The sequence below is a fragment of the Phaenicophaeus curvirostris genome, chromosome 18, assembly GCF_032191515.1.
Source record: "Phaenicophaeus curvirostris isolate KB17595 chromosome 18, BPBGC_Pcur_1.0, whole genome shotgun sequence".
In the NCBI taxonomy this organism is placed as follows: Eukaryota; Metazoa; Chordata; class Aves; order Cuculiformes; family Cuculidae; genus Phaenicophaeus; species Phaenicophaeus curvirostris.
In genome coordinates, this window is record NC_091409.1 from 1,080,684 (window position 1) to 1,096,443 (window position 15,760).

A 15,760-nucleotide genomic window follows, 5' to 3' on the forward strand; every position below is an offset into this window, starting at 1 on the left:
TCTATTATTCTGTGACCAACACTCTTACTCCCCAAAATAACCCTGGCTCCTAGTTTCCTTCATGAGTTAAGACTGTTAAAACCCTCAAAGACCTGCAGGGAGCCCTGTACATGGTACAGACACTTTGTGAGGGCTTTGGGATCCTTAGGGAAAAAAAAAAACATCACTTGCCTTCCTAGGAACTGCACTTCTCCCCGATGATGGTGGGGAATTGACTTGTATTTCCCTGTGTCTCCTTCTGGTCGAGTCACTGAGTAGCCTGCATACTGCACTCTGCATTAGAAAGGGGAGAAATAAAATAAAAGTCAATCGTATTTGCTGTGCCACCAGCGCCTGCCAGGACTGCACAGTTAGTGTGCTTGGGGCTCCAACAGCAGCTTTGTCTTTCCACCCAGCAGATAAGCTATGCAAACTTCCCCACTCCACCTTGGTTCTCCCAGCAAGCCACACAGCACTTCAAGGTTTCAGCTCAGTCAAGATCAGTTTGACCTCAGCAGCGTGGGATATTGCACACAAACCCAGTAATTTCCCAACCAGTGCTTCTCTGTTTGCTTCCAACCCCCAGCTCCCACCGAGCCACCGCAGCTGGGCCGGCTCTTCCCCATCTCGTGTGAAGTGAGAGTAGTAAGCCCAGCACCAGATGTGAGGGTGACAAAAATTCCCCCTGCAGCACACGAAAAGCTTGGCTTTCGAGGATGCTGGCTGAACTGAGCCCGTACCTGTTCCAGAGGTCATCATCTTCACCTCCCCAGCCCCAGAAGGCGTTAGGGAAACCGTTGATCTTCTGAAACTGCTCAACAGTCAGGCCACTCACCCCACCAAAGAACTCATTGTACGGGAGCCTAAGCAGGAAAGAAAAATTAGGGCAGAGCCAGGGCAGTCGCTGCCACTCATGAGACGCGGCTGCTCACAGAGCCCATCAGTGCCTGCAATGGGGAAAGCCTGATCTGTGAAGACGCTTTCTGCTATTCTGCTCTCATGCTAACTTGGCACAAAGCATGAGAAGCAAACAGAGATTCACCTTCTACCTTCTAAAAAGAATAATCTAAAACTAGCTCCTTATCTATTATTGTAGTACAGAGGAAGAACAGTGCTTACAGATACATGTACTTATCCAGCTTCGCTGCAAAGTGCCTGGGCATCTGTCCACACCCGTAATAGTTACGGTCATTTTCTGGTATGTGGTCCACATCATGGAAGATGAGACAGTCCCAGTCCAAGTCCTTCATTGCTTCCCGAAAGCCAACATTGAAGAGCATGGCACGGTTAAAGGGTTGGTTTCCAGCCTAGGAGGGAGAAAGTTCCTTCTCAAGGGGAGCCCCATGTAGTTCGTGCTCTGTATATGCATTCTCCGTCTGTGGAGAGCAACCAGCTCCCACATCACTGCCGCAAAAGGAAATGATGTATTGGAACAGACAGACTAGTGAGATCAACCAAGACTTAAATATTCCATTTACTGTGCAGGAACAGAAATAAAGATGCTAAAGACTTATTATTCAGACACTTGTAAAAAAAACCAGTTTTGATCAATCTTTGTTATACGGAGCCAAATACAGTGATACATTTACTGGGTGGATGAATCTCTATACTTTATTTCTGACAAAACCAGTTATTTTTTAGTATACCCTTGAGCTATGCCACTTCTAGGCAGAATGGGACAACTTAAACATAGCAACACGAACCCCAAACCTTTAAATTATGTGATCTGGCAGGTAGATGCCTCAGTACACAGCACAGAGCTACGCTTGCAGCTTTGGCTGAGGCTCAGGCAGACACATCTCCAGTGCAGCATGTCCATGCCCCTGCTGCCCTGACCACCCCAGGGCTCACTCACTTGTTCCACAACATAGAAGGCGAACTGTAAACGTTGTCGCTGCAGCATGGGAATAAGGTGTCTGAAGAGGACAGGAAGATGCTCATATCGATTGCGGAATGGGATCAGGATCGCCACCTGATGGGGAGAGGACACGGCTCTTACTGCACTGCACGAGAGGCTTCTGCGACCAACGCTTGGGTTGGGGAGTGGGACTGGCTGGTGTTACAGGCTGGGGAGCAGCCCCGAACATGGTGTTTCAGCTCGCCCATGTAGAATTGGAGCAGCCTTTCCAGCCCCATATCACAGCTTTCCTGTTCAATTTTGGGCACTTGTTGCTTTGGGGAAACTCAGCACAACCTGGAGCAGGAGGGAGACCTGCAGCCTCCCGCCCTCCCCCGTCTCCATCCAGGACAACAGGAGTGGGGCTGGGCTGCTGCTACCACAATGCCCTAAGCCACTTCCTTCTGGGGATGGGAGTCCCCAGCAGCGTCACCTTGCCTCCCTGGGTCAAATCCTACCCTTGACAGGGCAGCAGGAAGCTCAGAGCTGACTTATGCATCACTAAAGCAGCTCTTGAGCTCAGCTTTTCACCCCAAGGCACTGCAGCTCCACCTGTGGGGAATCTTATATTCCTTACTCTGGACCTGCAGCACATCACAGACATTAACGTCTTCCCATCACCCAGGACCCTCTGTGCCCCTGTGCTCAGCAGGGACACGAGGCTCCCCAGTTACCTTCCAGCGAGGCAGGCAGTCACTTGGCTTCCAGTGGCCTCCCAGCTTGATGGAAGGGTCTTTTGCAAAGAACTGGTGGATATCCTCCATCGTGATTTCACTCATATTTACATCGATGGGGCCCTCTGCAGAGACAGGAGCAAAAAGCAGAGGAGGGGTCAGGGACTGCTGTGGTCCAGGGGTGGCTCAGCGCAGTGCTCTGCTGCACCCCTGCCTGCCGTCCCCAGCACTGAGGCAGCCTCTTCTTTTGCCCAAGCACCAACAAAAACAATTAGGAAGTGCTGTTAGCATGACTTGTAACACCTCCAACTCCCTGACAACTGGGCTCCGCTCAGCCTTTGGGGCCACTGTTGGGTGCAGCTCTCCATCAAACTCACATAGTCTGGGGCATCCCTCTACTCCTCCATAAAGGTTTCCAGCAGACAAAATAGCCCTCACCTCAGGAGAGAGCAATTTCCTCCTCTTAGAAAATACTCACCCCCCAAAGTCCCATTTTCCACCAGAATATTGCTTTGGTGCAAATATTTCTCCCAGCTCCCTCTGGCAGTGCAGCCTGGCTCCTGCACCAGCCCCTGCCCAGCTTGGGACTGAGACCAGCAGTGCTGCCAAGGGATGATGCAGCCATCCCACCACCGCTGCCCCTGGAACAGGTCTGGCTGAGCTTTTCGACCGGTTCCAGTGCACAATCCATCTTTTGTCTGCGTTTGCCAAGTGATGGGCTCCTGCTTTGGCAGGCAGACGTGCTTCTGACATAGCAGGGATTAACTCATGTGAGTGGGTAAGCTATGATTTCCCATGAGGGGACTGGGCTTCAAACAGTGCTCCCATTCATCGCCAGGTGCCCAATAGAGAAAGGTGCAATACTAGCAAGCTGGGAAATGCCACAACGTGACCTCCAAAGCTATGGGGAAGCAGGGGCTGGCAGGATGCTACTTACTCATAGAAGGGAGCCTCTCGGGACAAGTATGGTTAGGGAAGTAGGTAAAATCTTCAGGAAGAAACGTTGTGGCTTGCAGAAAGGTGTCGTTGTGATTCAGATCAAGAGGATAATCTGGGGAAGGGAAACAAAAAAAAAAAGCCAAGCTTGAGCTGCAGGTCTTCGTTTTGTCCAGCCACCTCCCTCTGCAGACTCCAAAGCCACCTGCAGCTGGGGATGTCTCCAGTGGCATGGGGGTGTCCCCACACAGCACGAGTCCTCACCCCCTCTAGGTGCTTGTCTCCATCCTGGGGTGGGGTGGCTGCGAGATAGCTGGAGCAGCTCCAGCTGCCTTCAACAAGAACATGCCAAAGAAACCTTCATGTTTTTCTGGTCAGAGAAGGAATCACGGGCATCACCCTTAGGTACAACAAACAGCTTGAAGTGAAGGAGCACAGGGCCCTTGGAAGGAAAAGCTACTTAGCACCTTGTCCCTGAAGGACCCTGGCAGAGGGGGATGGGATGCACTCCTCATGCAGGTCCTTTCACACCACAGACTCAGAGAGGAAAGTCCCTAGACACGTCCCAGTGCCAGCAAGGACCGTCAGTGCAGCAGCCTGAGCAGGGAAATCCTGCTTTGTGTCCTCCTCAAAGGATCAATAAAAACTATCACGTTACACACAGTATTTCCTTCAGTTCGTACCATGCAAGAGCAGAAGGGCCCTTGCACCCCAGCAGGTCACAGCAGTGCCCAACACAGCACATTTCTCCAGCCCCCACGCTCCCCTCCATAATTTTACCTCCTAGGTGAAACCTCTCCAGCCTGTTTCAACTGTAGATGTTTTAAGCAGCTATTTGCATAACCAGGAACTTCTGCTTTCTACAGTAAAGTCACCAGCTTTGCATAAGGCAACCTTAGCCAAGCATGACCTTTATTTTAGGCACTAGAAAGAGTTTCCTGCCTGTATTAATGCATCAGCTGCCACAGGAAGACGCTCCCTCTCCACTTTCTCTGCTTAGCAGAGAGTTGGTCTTTTGGTCTCACAGCACACAGGGCACCAGCATCAACACAGCTCTGAGTCCCTCCCTGCAGCTGCACCAGGTGGGTTTGCTCTCCTGGCCATCACGCTGCCGTGCTGCCTGCAGCAGCGTGGGGAAGATGCACTAACCAGGCAGTGCCACCCACCCAGAGCCCACCGAGGCACCCAAAAACAGAGCTGGGAAGCAAAGATACTGATCCTGGCATAAATATAATCTGTGGCCACACCACACTGCAATCCGTCATGTGTGCTTCACCTGCCTGATGGGAAAGCTCGAACAGGGACAGTAGGTAGGGCTTGTATATCCTAAAATGATCCTTGCAGATGGAGCTCTGAGGGCAGGAGGAGTATCAGCCCACACCTGCAGAGCCAGGGCAGATGTGATGCCCAAGGAAAGCCAGGTGTTTCAGTAGCAGTGGTACTAGTTTCACTGCTGCTAATGCGGTAACCAGTTCCCTGTCTGCTGCAGGCAGCAGGAGCGCACAGCAGGCCAGGACCACAGCAGGACGGAGGCTCTCGTCACCACAAGTGGCAGTGGTGGAGTGTCTAAGCCTTCTCCTCTCGAGGGATCAGCCACTTCCTCACACTGTATCTACTTTACGTGATGTTTCCAGCCTTAAAAATAGCCCGGATTGGCAGCCCTGGCCAGCTTTAGGGTGGAGAGGAGCTGACCCAGGGTGTCAATCTCTTGGGCAAGTTGATAATCCACCTCCCGTGCCCATCCCCGGTCAGAGTACAGCTGAACCAGCAGCCGCACCACCTTGGAGGGCTGGGAGGCAAGGATACAGCTTGTTTTTGTTCATTAATAAGGAAATAACCTTGACTTAGAAGACTATCAGGCCCTGATAACGAACCTCCACAGCGGAGATGCTGAGGTGACCTCCCCGGTACTGCCACAGCCTGATGTCAACTGCACGAGCAAGAGGCACCAGTGTCATGTCAGCAGGGAGGGCACGCGCTCCATGTTCACACCAGCCCAAAGGCTTCACCCTGGCTTACACACAGGCACGTGCATTTATACTGTAGCTCTACCCTATTTACACCAAAACTTGTAACCCTGTGATGAACTCTATATGATGGATGATAAACAGCCTGGGAGCGGGAGCTTGTGACTCCACCTCTGCCTTCTGCCCAAAGTTCAATATATTATTTGTGGCAGATCTCCAGCCAAGTCATCTCAGTTCATCCTTGCATGGGAAGAGCAAAGCTTATGTGCACAGGCTCTTCCACGTGCATGGAGCCAAGGCTCCACATGCACGTGTGCCTGGGAAGTTATTCTTTCAAATATGAAACTTGATCCTTTCACTGAAATTTGAAAGCGTTTACCCTCAGACTGGTTGACACTAATAAGTTGAATTCCTGGAAAGCAAAGAGGTTTTCAGCTCCATATACCACTATTGGAGGTCTTTAAAGATTTTCGCCCTTTATACAAGTTCGAAGCATTTGAATTTTTTTATATACGTAAAGAAATGAATGTAACTTTTATTTATAATGTGTATATATACAGTAATGCTATATATAATGAATATTTTCATGCTAAGTATAATATATATTTTTATATATATATAAATTTGAAAAGAAGCAAATTAATCAATGTTCCCACCCTGCATTTACCAGCATAAATTAATTCCTTCAAGCAAGAGTGGTACAGGCCAACTCGATTTCCAATGGAAATGGAATCTTTGATCAAAATAACAATTATTCAAGAAATACCTGAGTCATTGACGCTGCTGTTCCTCTTGGCATAGGCACTGCGGACCACCTGCTCGTACACCTGAGCTCCTATTGTTCGCATGTTTTCACGAATCATGATGCCTTGGGCTTGCATCATGAAGAGGTAGGTGTTCACTGCAAGGCAGAAAAAAGAAAGGAATATTTCCATGAGCACCAGGTTTTGTAGAAAAGAGAAAGAGGTGTCTTTTGGAACCATTCCCAGCCTTCCGCCTGGTTTCAGCTGCCTCCTGCCCGGAGGATCGCTGGGTTGCACGTGCATTGGTTGCCTAACAGGAGTTGGGAAGGGCACAGAGTTGGGAAGCGGAGGTGTAAAGTGCATCTGGCTGGTTAATAAGGGGAACATACCTAGCTAGCCCTGACAACACAGTCTGTGATGCAGCACTGCAGCTCCAACAACATCACCTTTTGCTGCCTAAGTAGGGAGGTTTAATTAGGAAATATTAGAACAGGAAACTAAGCTGCACGCCTGCAGAAGGGCGTTCATCCCTGGACATCCCACACCACACGGACCATCCCGCTGCCAGTCTCCGAGCCCACCACAAGCCACACGTCCCAGAGCCAGCAGTATTTTGCAGCAAGAGCCCCTGGGTCCCCAGGGTGCCCTGATCCTGTGCCCTGGCACGGCTCAGGCTGAGCCTGCTTAGGTTTCAGTTAAGCCACCACCAGGTGCTGGCAGGGACAGGGAGCAAAGCAAAGAGCAGAAGCACAGCTCTGCACACCAGCAGCAGCCGCAGGGGCAGGACGGCCACCCGCAGCCCTACATGCCACACCGGCCCCTCCAACAGCACAGGGCCAGCCACTGCCCTGCTGCAGTGAAGTTTTAGGGATAAGAATGAAGGAATAAAAATAAAGCTCAAAAATAGGGAGGAGGGGAGATTTAGAAAGCCAATTCTACACTAATAATGAAAAAACAGGTCAAAAGACACTCTGGGAGGGATGAAGAGGGCACCAGGCCAAGGAAACAACAGAGACCCTGCACAGAGGAGGGCAGTAACTGATGAAATGTCAGCAGGAAACATCCCTCGCAGGCAGGTCATTTTCTACAGCAGGCGTATCACAAGCTGCAATAGTCTGAAAGAGGCGGCTGCCAGTGCCAGGAAGGTGCAGTCATCACCGCGGTCACGGGGAGCACAGACCAGACACAGCGAGGGTCCCCCAAACACTGCCCCCCAGTACACGTGCTGACACACTGCCCAGTCTCCCTGCCCTGCTTTCCCCTTCTACACATACAGATCAAGCCAGCCCGAAAACCTTCATATGCTCAAACTTAGAGTCATTTCCTGCTTGGAGCTGATGAAACCACATCACCTCCCAGCACCAGCAGTCCAGCCCCAGCATCCCTTCACGCCACAGCTTCTCAAAGCAGCTGCCAACCAGGACTCAAAGAAATGGGAATTCCTGGGGAAAAAATATGAGTGGAAACAGGCTATTTAGGAGTTAGCAGTGAATTAGCAAGCGATGTGATCAGGCCAGCATGGCCCTGGTGTTTAGGGCAGGATGTGCAGGTCACCTCTGGACCAACCTGCCCATGCAGGCCAGGCAGAAGGCAGGTCTCCCAGATGACTACGACAAGATGTGGAAGTTGGGCAACCTCCTCAGCTCACCAGCCCACGTCACAGCTCTGCCACACTTGCAAATGTGACCGACTGATGCTTGGGACACACAGCTCCTATGGACACATTTATAAGAATCTGTCCCAGTGACATCACCCCAAGCCACAGCGAGAAGCACTGAGGCTCTGCCAGGAGCAGCAAAAACCAATGCACCCAGCAACGGGAACAGCACCCTCCAAAGCCAAGCTAGCACAGCAGGGCATGGACTCATAAGGGAGAACAGCATCCCACAACCTCACCATGGTTATCAGCGAGTAGTGAGGACTGGAGACTGCCCAGCTCCCTCTCCAAAAACCAAAAGGCTCATCAAGAGCCAGGGCACAGCTCCTCTCTTTGCACAGAGCAGAGGACAGCTGAAGTCACTTGATTTGAAACATTTATCAGGACCAGGCTGTTGGTAAGGGAAGAGGGGGCGGCAAGCTTGCATTTTCCAGCTTGCACAGTTTGAGTCAGTGGCAAGGCATAACTCACTGATGCTGAGCAAGTAATTTACCTTTCTACTTCATTATCCTTCTACTCGCTGAATAAAGCAGAACCAGGTTTGGCGAAGCATGAAAGAATGAGACACACAAATCGGCATCCAATCCCTGCTTCATTTGAGGGAGGTTTGTCGGGCGCAGTGAAAGCATCGTTTGTTCCCTGCGCCCTGGGCAGGCAGACGGAGCAGGGCCTCCTTGCCACGGCCACATGACACAGCTCGCTGGGTCGGACTGCACGGAGCTGCAGTGGGAATCCTGAGCAGACTGTCACAGCAGCCACCATCCCAGGGGAGCGCCAGTACAAACAACACCAGCTTTGTTTAAGGCAGCAGTTGCCTTTTCACGTATTAACCCCTCTACTCTGATGATGGAGATACCTGGCCATGGATGAGCTGTGCCATCAACAAGCCACATCCCAACCCTGAGACCCCCACCCTGACCATACCAAACCCAGCCCAGGGATGAGAGCATCTTCTCCTGCCTCTGCAGTGACCCCCCTCTGTGAGACAAGCTTCATTAACACCATGCTTGTCCAGAACACTCAATTCATTTGGGTCAAAAAATCAGATTTAACACGTATTATTGAAAACGTTTCACTTCCTACACAGTGCTTAAACTAGCTCCATGGGCCACCACAGCCAGGGCTGGGTCTGGACCAACATTTGGGAATCACTGCACTGAACTCAAACCTCATTCCTCTCTGCTTCAGATGAGCAAATTGGCTGTGTTTTACATTTATTAAGCCTGATCTGGATAACCCTACAGAGCCCAGGGCCCCTGTACCCAAAAAGCATCATTTCCCTAAGCCATAGCACCAGATTCACTACCAGAGAAGGAAGGAGCTGCTGACCATCCCCACCGCCGCCCTCGGCCAGGGGAGGAGCGCGCTCATGCACGCTCGCAGCACACTCAGCCTGTATCAGGGTTCAGCCGGAAAGCCACTCTTTATTGCTAATCTAATCACACAGGATGATCTCGAAAATTACATTGGCCTTTTGCCTTTATTCCATTTGAGCACACAGCACTTCAGACCACATACACGCAGTGATAACAGCTTAACTACGACCACTGAGCAGCAGGACAAGGAGAAGAAAGGGATTCCAGTTAATGTCAGTGCAGGGGAGATGCCTCTTCTCCTGCAAATTTCCAGCAGACCCTCACTACCCACACAGAAAATGAACAAAATTTCCCCAAATGACTGCCTTAAGTTATTCTTGCTAGTTTACTGAAGGACAAGTCAACCCTGCTGGGATTTAAACACATGGAAACCACAGTATCAGACCTACAGCTTGCCAACAGCTACAGCAGAGACACACAGCTGCAACCTAAGGGCTGGAGCACCCCTCGGGATGCTGCACCCCAACCTCCCAGCTCACAAGCAACAGGGAGGGCAAGAGCCCATCCAAACCAGGAAAGGATGCAACAACTTCAGCCAGGGAGGTCAAATGCAATTATATAAATGAGCGTGGAAGTCTTCCTGTAATCATTTCTCTGTTGGTATTTTTGGAGCACTTCTAATCAAGAAACAGCTGACTCTCTCATGGAAAATTAATTCCCCTATGATGATATGTAGTAGGCGAGGCAGCAGCACAATTTGTAGCTCAGGAGTTGATTCAGAAGAGGTGTGAGCATGACCCATGCCAGACACCGACACAGGAAGGGGACATATCCTAAAGCCAACACATTTCCGCCACCTGTGCAAAGGTCCTTCCTCCAAAATCCTTTGGCATAGGGACAGTGTGACACCCCAAGCCCATTAACAAGAGACAGTCACTGGTGCTGGGGTCAGGAGGAGAGGCCAGGCAGTTCATAGCAGCCTTGCACACCCCTGCAGCACTATCAGCGCTCGGCACGCCAGCCAGGCTTTCCTGAGGAAGGAGCAGTCTTCCTCAGCTTTGAGATTTAGGGTTTTCTGTCACATTCAGCATTTTTCCTGGTTCATTAATCCATCAGCACTGCAGGAGCGCAGAGGGGCTGGTTTTGAGTTGATCAGCATCTCACTGCAATACGCTGCCTTCTCCTGCCAGCACCCAGGGCTCTGGATCCCATCCCGGCAAGAGCAGCCACTGCAAGCCCCTGCTCTGCCCCCGGAGCACACATCTCATAAATCACAGTCATAAATCAATGTAAAAACAGGGAAATTGCTGCCAAACAGTTTTGCCAGATGTTTGGAGTAGGTACGAAGCAGCTTACGCTTGCAGGACGCGTGTGCATGGGAGACCTAAGGAGACTCAGACTCCTCTACATTAAGCCTTTTGTTAAGCTCTTCCAGCAGATCCTCAGCATCAATTCAGGTCCATTAGCATTAGCAGCACAAAGGGGTTTAATCAAACTAAGCCTCCAAGGAACAGATAGACAGTCAGGATAGTCTTAACTCATAAACAAGCTAACTAAGAAATGTAGCAGCGTCCCACTGCCAATACACCATGAAACCTCTGTATCAGTTCCCCTTCCAGTGGCACCGTATTCCCAGATGTAGAGCGCCAGAACAATTAAGTGAGAGATTCCTATTAGTTTTAGGGAATTTAACATGAATACTGACAGTTACTAGCCCTTCACCTACAAATAGCACAGAAATTAATAATTTGATACATTAAGTGATCTAAGAACGACGCAAAAGCAGCACTGAACTGGTAATTACAAACCACCCATCCCCAAAATTGGGAAGTTCACAACCTGCACGTGCATGAAGTAAGCAGGGAAGACTGGAGACTGCAGCGATGCTCAACCCAAACCTGGATATTGGTAATTTGCATCTGAGCTGTCTTAGGCAAAAATGACCCTAGGGAGTCTTCACCAAGGGAGGGGAAATCAGATTACTCTAATAGACCCCAAATACTTAATCTACACATTACAAGTAATTTTCAGTTGCAATCCCATGTCTGGCTGGGCAAAAGTGTTCATGCAACCTACTTTGAAGAACACTGCACTGATTTTACGATACCTAGCAAGAGGAGCACAACATGCTCTGCACACATGGGAGAACTTAGAAAGCCAAGGGAACTCATGGAGCACTTGCAGCACCAAAGCACCCAGGAAGGAGTCCTGAAACCCAGCAGCAGCCAGAGCTGGCGGTGGGACTGAGGTCCAGGTCACCTGGGTGCAGTCACACCCGCTGAGACAGCGAATGGTACCTGGCTCCATGCAGGCGATGCTGTGGGTGGGGAAGCCAAGAGGACACAGTTTACCCGTGCACCAGGGCAGTAATTCTGCTGATGGCTGTAAGATCACACAGGACTTTGCAGATCCCAAGAACAGCTCAGCTCCCTGGCTCCACTGCAATTCTTCTTGGCGAGGAAGGGCATAGAGACACGTGCAGGCTGGAGCAAAGAGGATAACAAGCATTTGCCCAAGTTAAATATTACCCATCCTAGTAAGATTTGGACTCTCCTACTTTAATTGCAGTTCAGGAGATGCAATTGCACATAACTACATCTCCTGTTTATCTTCCATCCTTCCCCTCTTCGTGGTGATGGGCAGCTCTCCCCACCTCGCCTCCCTTTGCCAGGGTCAGTGCAGCTGCTTCCAAGGAGAAAAAGAACATCAGCTGCCAGCAGATTTCTCCACACACAGAGCATAAAAGCACAGCACTTGCTGGGCACTTGTGGGCACTGCACAGTTAAATGCACAATAAAAGGCTCTTCAGCAGGCAGAGCGAAATGGTTGCTAACCTCTCTGGCTGGCAGCACTCAGAGGCTGCTGCTGGCTAAAGACAGCAAACATTTACAGTCCAGCATTTGTTCCCTAGGTTCATTAGGAAACAAAGCGGTGCAAATTCCTGTGTCCCAGACACCATCTCGAAGTGTCAGGAATCCTAATGCCTGAGCCTCCTGCTCACGTAGGATCACGATGAGGAAACAGAGGGTTAAAAAAGAAAATAAGAAATAATTGAGTGAGTGCTTGGGCAGCCAGGGAGAGTAAGAGCAGGCAAATACTCCCCAGCACTGCCTCTGAAGCAGGACGACAGGGAAAGACGTTGGCTGCTCAGGATAACTCCTCATCTCCTGGGTCATGGGAATCCCACGGCTGCTGGAGACACAGGAAATCCTCTGCTGCAGGCAACCCCCGGCACGAACCCGAGCATCCTACTCATCAAACAAGCAGCCTTTGGACATGCAGGAAAAAGGGAACACAGGGGTGGTACTGCCCAGGAAACACATTCAATAGGGAGTTTTCATCAGGGCTGTCCTTCCCGAGTTGAAGAAACCTAGAATAAAAACAGACCACAGCAGAGAACAGAAGACAGGCTGCATTTGGATTTAACATTTCTTTATCTATCACACATCAATTATATAGACTGAAATCACCGATTTGTTAGTCTTCCAAATTAGGAGATTAACAATACGCATTGGAAAGTATAAAATTGTCAAGATAAAAACAATTTAACAGTCATGGATTTACTGACTCAGTTCACACAGTACAAGCTGTTCTGTCCGAAGCTTTAACAACCTGACTTTGATGGAGGAAGAGAGAATGGGACTGTTGTTTTAGGATATTCCCCAAAAAACAGACAAAGACCTGATTTTTCAAGCATGTTTTACAAGTTCAGCGTGGCTGAACAAAAAGGGTTATCACATGTGCAGCCTTGTGTTTGCTGCAAGTGAGCTGTTCCAAACAGGGGTCTGAGATGTTGCTTCTGGTCAGTGGCTTGTCTCTTCCATCAGGCTGGATCATCCCAGTTAACACTCATAAAACAATACGCCCTCCCAGTTGTCACACTTAAACGCAGGCGCAGGGTCTGTGGTTACAGCATCCAGGATGGCGTTTGTCCTCTGCTCAATTCAGCAAGACCTGGGGCACATCTTCCACTGCCATTTATGGCTAAAGCACAGTCCAGCTCTTATTTATATCTTTGTCTCTGAAAAAAAATTAGCACAGGGAAAGTCCTGCTCCCTGCATAGTTTGCCAATGATACATAGATCCCAGGGGAGCGCTTCTTGCCACTGGAATGGCAAAGCCCAAGGCAGATTTTTGCAGCGGGTTGGCCTGTGCCCAGCTGCTGGCTGCTTGGTGCCTCCCCCCTCGGCAGCGCAGGACGCGCCGGGGGGACGCCTGCCACGAACCAGCCCACGGCAGGTGCAAGGCAGATTGCAGAGAGTAACCCTGTTCTAGGGCGTTTACTCTGGCAATGCCCAAGCACCACGATGACTATCAGCAGGGAAACATCAACCATCAAAAGCTGCAGCTTGGTGACGTCGAGTGTTTTGGCTCCTCACTGGGTGTAAAGAGCCCAGAGCCAGCAGGAGCACATGCTGCAATACTGCAGTCAGTACCTGCTAGCAAAAATAAAGCACCCTGCAAATGCTTCAGCCCTGGAAGTATAAAGGCTGCTTTGCAGCAAGCACGATTTGCACTGTGCAGACTGCATCTAGGAAGACATCCCTCTGTAGCAATACTCCAAGACTGTCCCTGTTGCAATTTCTTTCCTAGCCATTTCCAGATACTTGGGAAACCAGTCACTTCAGCAGCCAGGGAAGAAGCACTGTCACAGCCCCACCTCCACACTACACATCAGCCTGGCTTGCCTGCTGGAGAGCCCAGCAGCCCTTTCAACTCCTAAAAAATTCTCCAAGCTGAAATTCTTCAATCACGTGGGATTATTGTTGTCCCAGACTTTAAAAGGCAGCAGCCTGGAGCTCCCTGCCAAGGGTACTTTCACCATGCAGTGCCATTAAGACCCACAGCAGCTCAGCCTCTGCAGCGCGATTACAGAGTTGTTCTTGCCTGCAATAATTAAAGACTGTGCTGCAAATAGTCAGTACAACTGCTGTGTTTTTACAGGAAGAAAAAGCCTGTCAGAAAGAAGATGCAGCTTTGAAGTTCAAGCATACAGACGACCATTACCTATGGGATTTTGTAAGAACTCTGGTGTCCCAAGACATCTATTACCTTTTTTGTTAGCTGTGCTGCCTTGGAACACCTAACATTTTTTATATGGTTTTCTTCTGCCTGACAAGCAAACTGGTAATACAGCTGCTGTAAATAAATAAACCAATTCCATTAGCAGCATTTGGAATGACTTCACTGGAAACAAACCATCCCTCTATCTACGAACTCACTTAAGCACTTAACTAAGGGACTACACATCACATCACAGCCTGTGCAACACCCCTCTGTGTGCCAGCAGAAAGCAATGGTATGAGCGACTGTTTGAGAAGCAGAGAGAAAATGAAACCCCCCTTCTGTCCATCACCCTGTGCCACAGACCTCTGCTGTGCACTTCGGGAGCAGATCCCAGGAGAACAGGGTAGGGAAGTGCTGTCCCCCATGGTTTCCCTAGGATCCCCCTCCTTCCCTCCCTCTGCTGACTTGTCCCTCCTGCCCAGACAAACAGCTACTGGCAGCACGGCCTCCCTGGCGCCAGTCATAAGAAAACCCTAAACCTTATCACAGAAAGCAAATGGAATAAAGTGTCCTGGCACCAGAAACCAGATTTGCACCACCCTTCACCACAAGCACGACGCTTGCAGAATTGTGCCTAACGCACTGCCATTAAAGTTACATATTAATTCTAGATAAGCAGAAACAAGTGAGTGAGCTCAGCAAGAGCCCACAGCCCCAGGCTGTACCCAGGGTTCAGGATCCACCACAGGGCGACGAGGACATCGTCGAATGTGAAGGACAGGAAGCTTGTGGCCGCCAGACTCCCACCAGGTTTTGTTGGGTTCATACAAACGGGGGCAAAGCCAGTGCCAGTTTGGTGGTCCAGGCAGCCCACGAGCAGGGTGCGAGGACGGGGCGCTGGGCACCGCGCCTGGCTGCCCCCGGCCTCCCAGCAGCACAGCAGGAGGCTGCCAGCGCTGCCTCCTCCTGCCCAGAGCCACTGGCCCTCATCTGTGTGGTGGCTCCGCAACTGCTTAGGGACCTCCAAGCCAAAGTTCTTCTGCATCGCCCCCGTCTCACAGGCCTGGGTAGGGATGAGCATACATGGGGGCACATTAGGGAACAGCAAACATCACCTCCCTCCATCCCATATCCCACAGAAACACCTTTAAGTTCCTCACACACAGCAGCAGCTGACGCTTTTTAGGGTTGCTGTTGGCTACTGAGGGATCTGACCTCTCACTCATTGATAGGAGCAACAGGGCAGGGAGGAAAAAAAACAATTAAAAAAAATAACAAACTAATCAGCTCCAGCTCGCCTGCGCCCAGAAGTCAAGCTCTGCAAACAAGAGTCAGACATTGGAAAAGACAAACACGCTAGGAACGAGAGGTCAGTGTTCCCCAGGCTGGGCAGCCCTCCCCGGCCCCACATGGGACGCAGAGGAATGCCCCCGCGCTCACCTGGAGCCGTGGTGATGCCAGCATGGGCTCCCCGGCCCTTACCCAAGCAACTCCCCGTGACTGCACACAGAGCCCAAAGGCGTCAGCCTCCAGTTACTGTCCCCTCTCACATCCTAAGCCCACTTAAGAGTCTCCTCTGCCACC

At 50.5% G+C, this 15,760-nt stretch overlaps 2 protein-coding genes across 2 annotated transcripts in view; both read right to left on the reverse strand.

Annotated features, from left to right (window-relative positions):
* Positions 1-15,760, reverse strand: part of SPATA2 (spermatogenesis associated 2) — a 140,455-nt gene that overhangs the window by 20,809 nt on the left and 103,886 nt on the right. The gene's annotated exons all lie outside the window — the stretch shown is intronic.
* Positions 1-15,760, reverse strand: part of B4GALT5 (beta-1,4-galactosyltransferase 5) — a 33,433-nt gene that overhangs the window by 3,483 nt on the left and 14,190 nt on the right. Inside the window, exons 2-8 of the mRNA XM_069872010.1 lie at positions 6,220-6,354; positions 3,488-3,601; positions 2,551-2,675; positions 1,835-1,951; positions 1,099-1,286; positions 720-842; positions 172-273 (exon numbers count right to left, since the gene is read on the reverse strand). Coding sequence (XP_069728111.1) covers positions 172-273; positions 720-842; positions 1,099-1,286; positions 1,835-1,951; positions 2,551-2,675; positions 3,488-3,601; positions 6,220-6,354 — 904 coding nt within the window. The remainder of the gene's footprint in view (positions 1-171; positions 274-719; positions 843-1,098; positions 1,287-1,834; positions 1,952-2,550; positions 2,676-3,487; positions 3,602-6,219; positions 6,355-15,760) is intronic.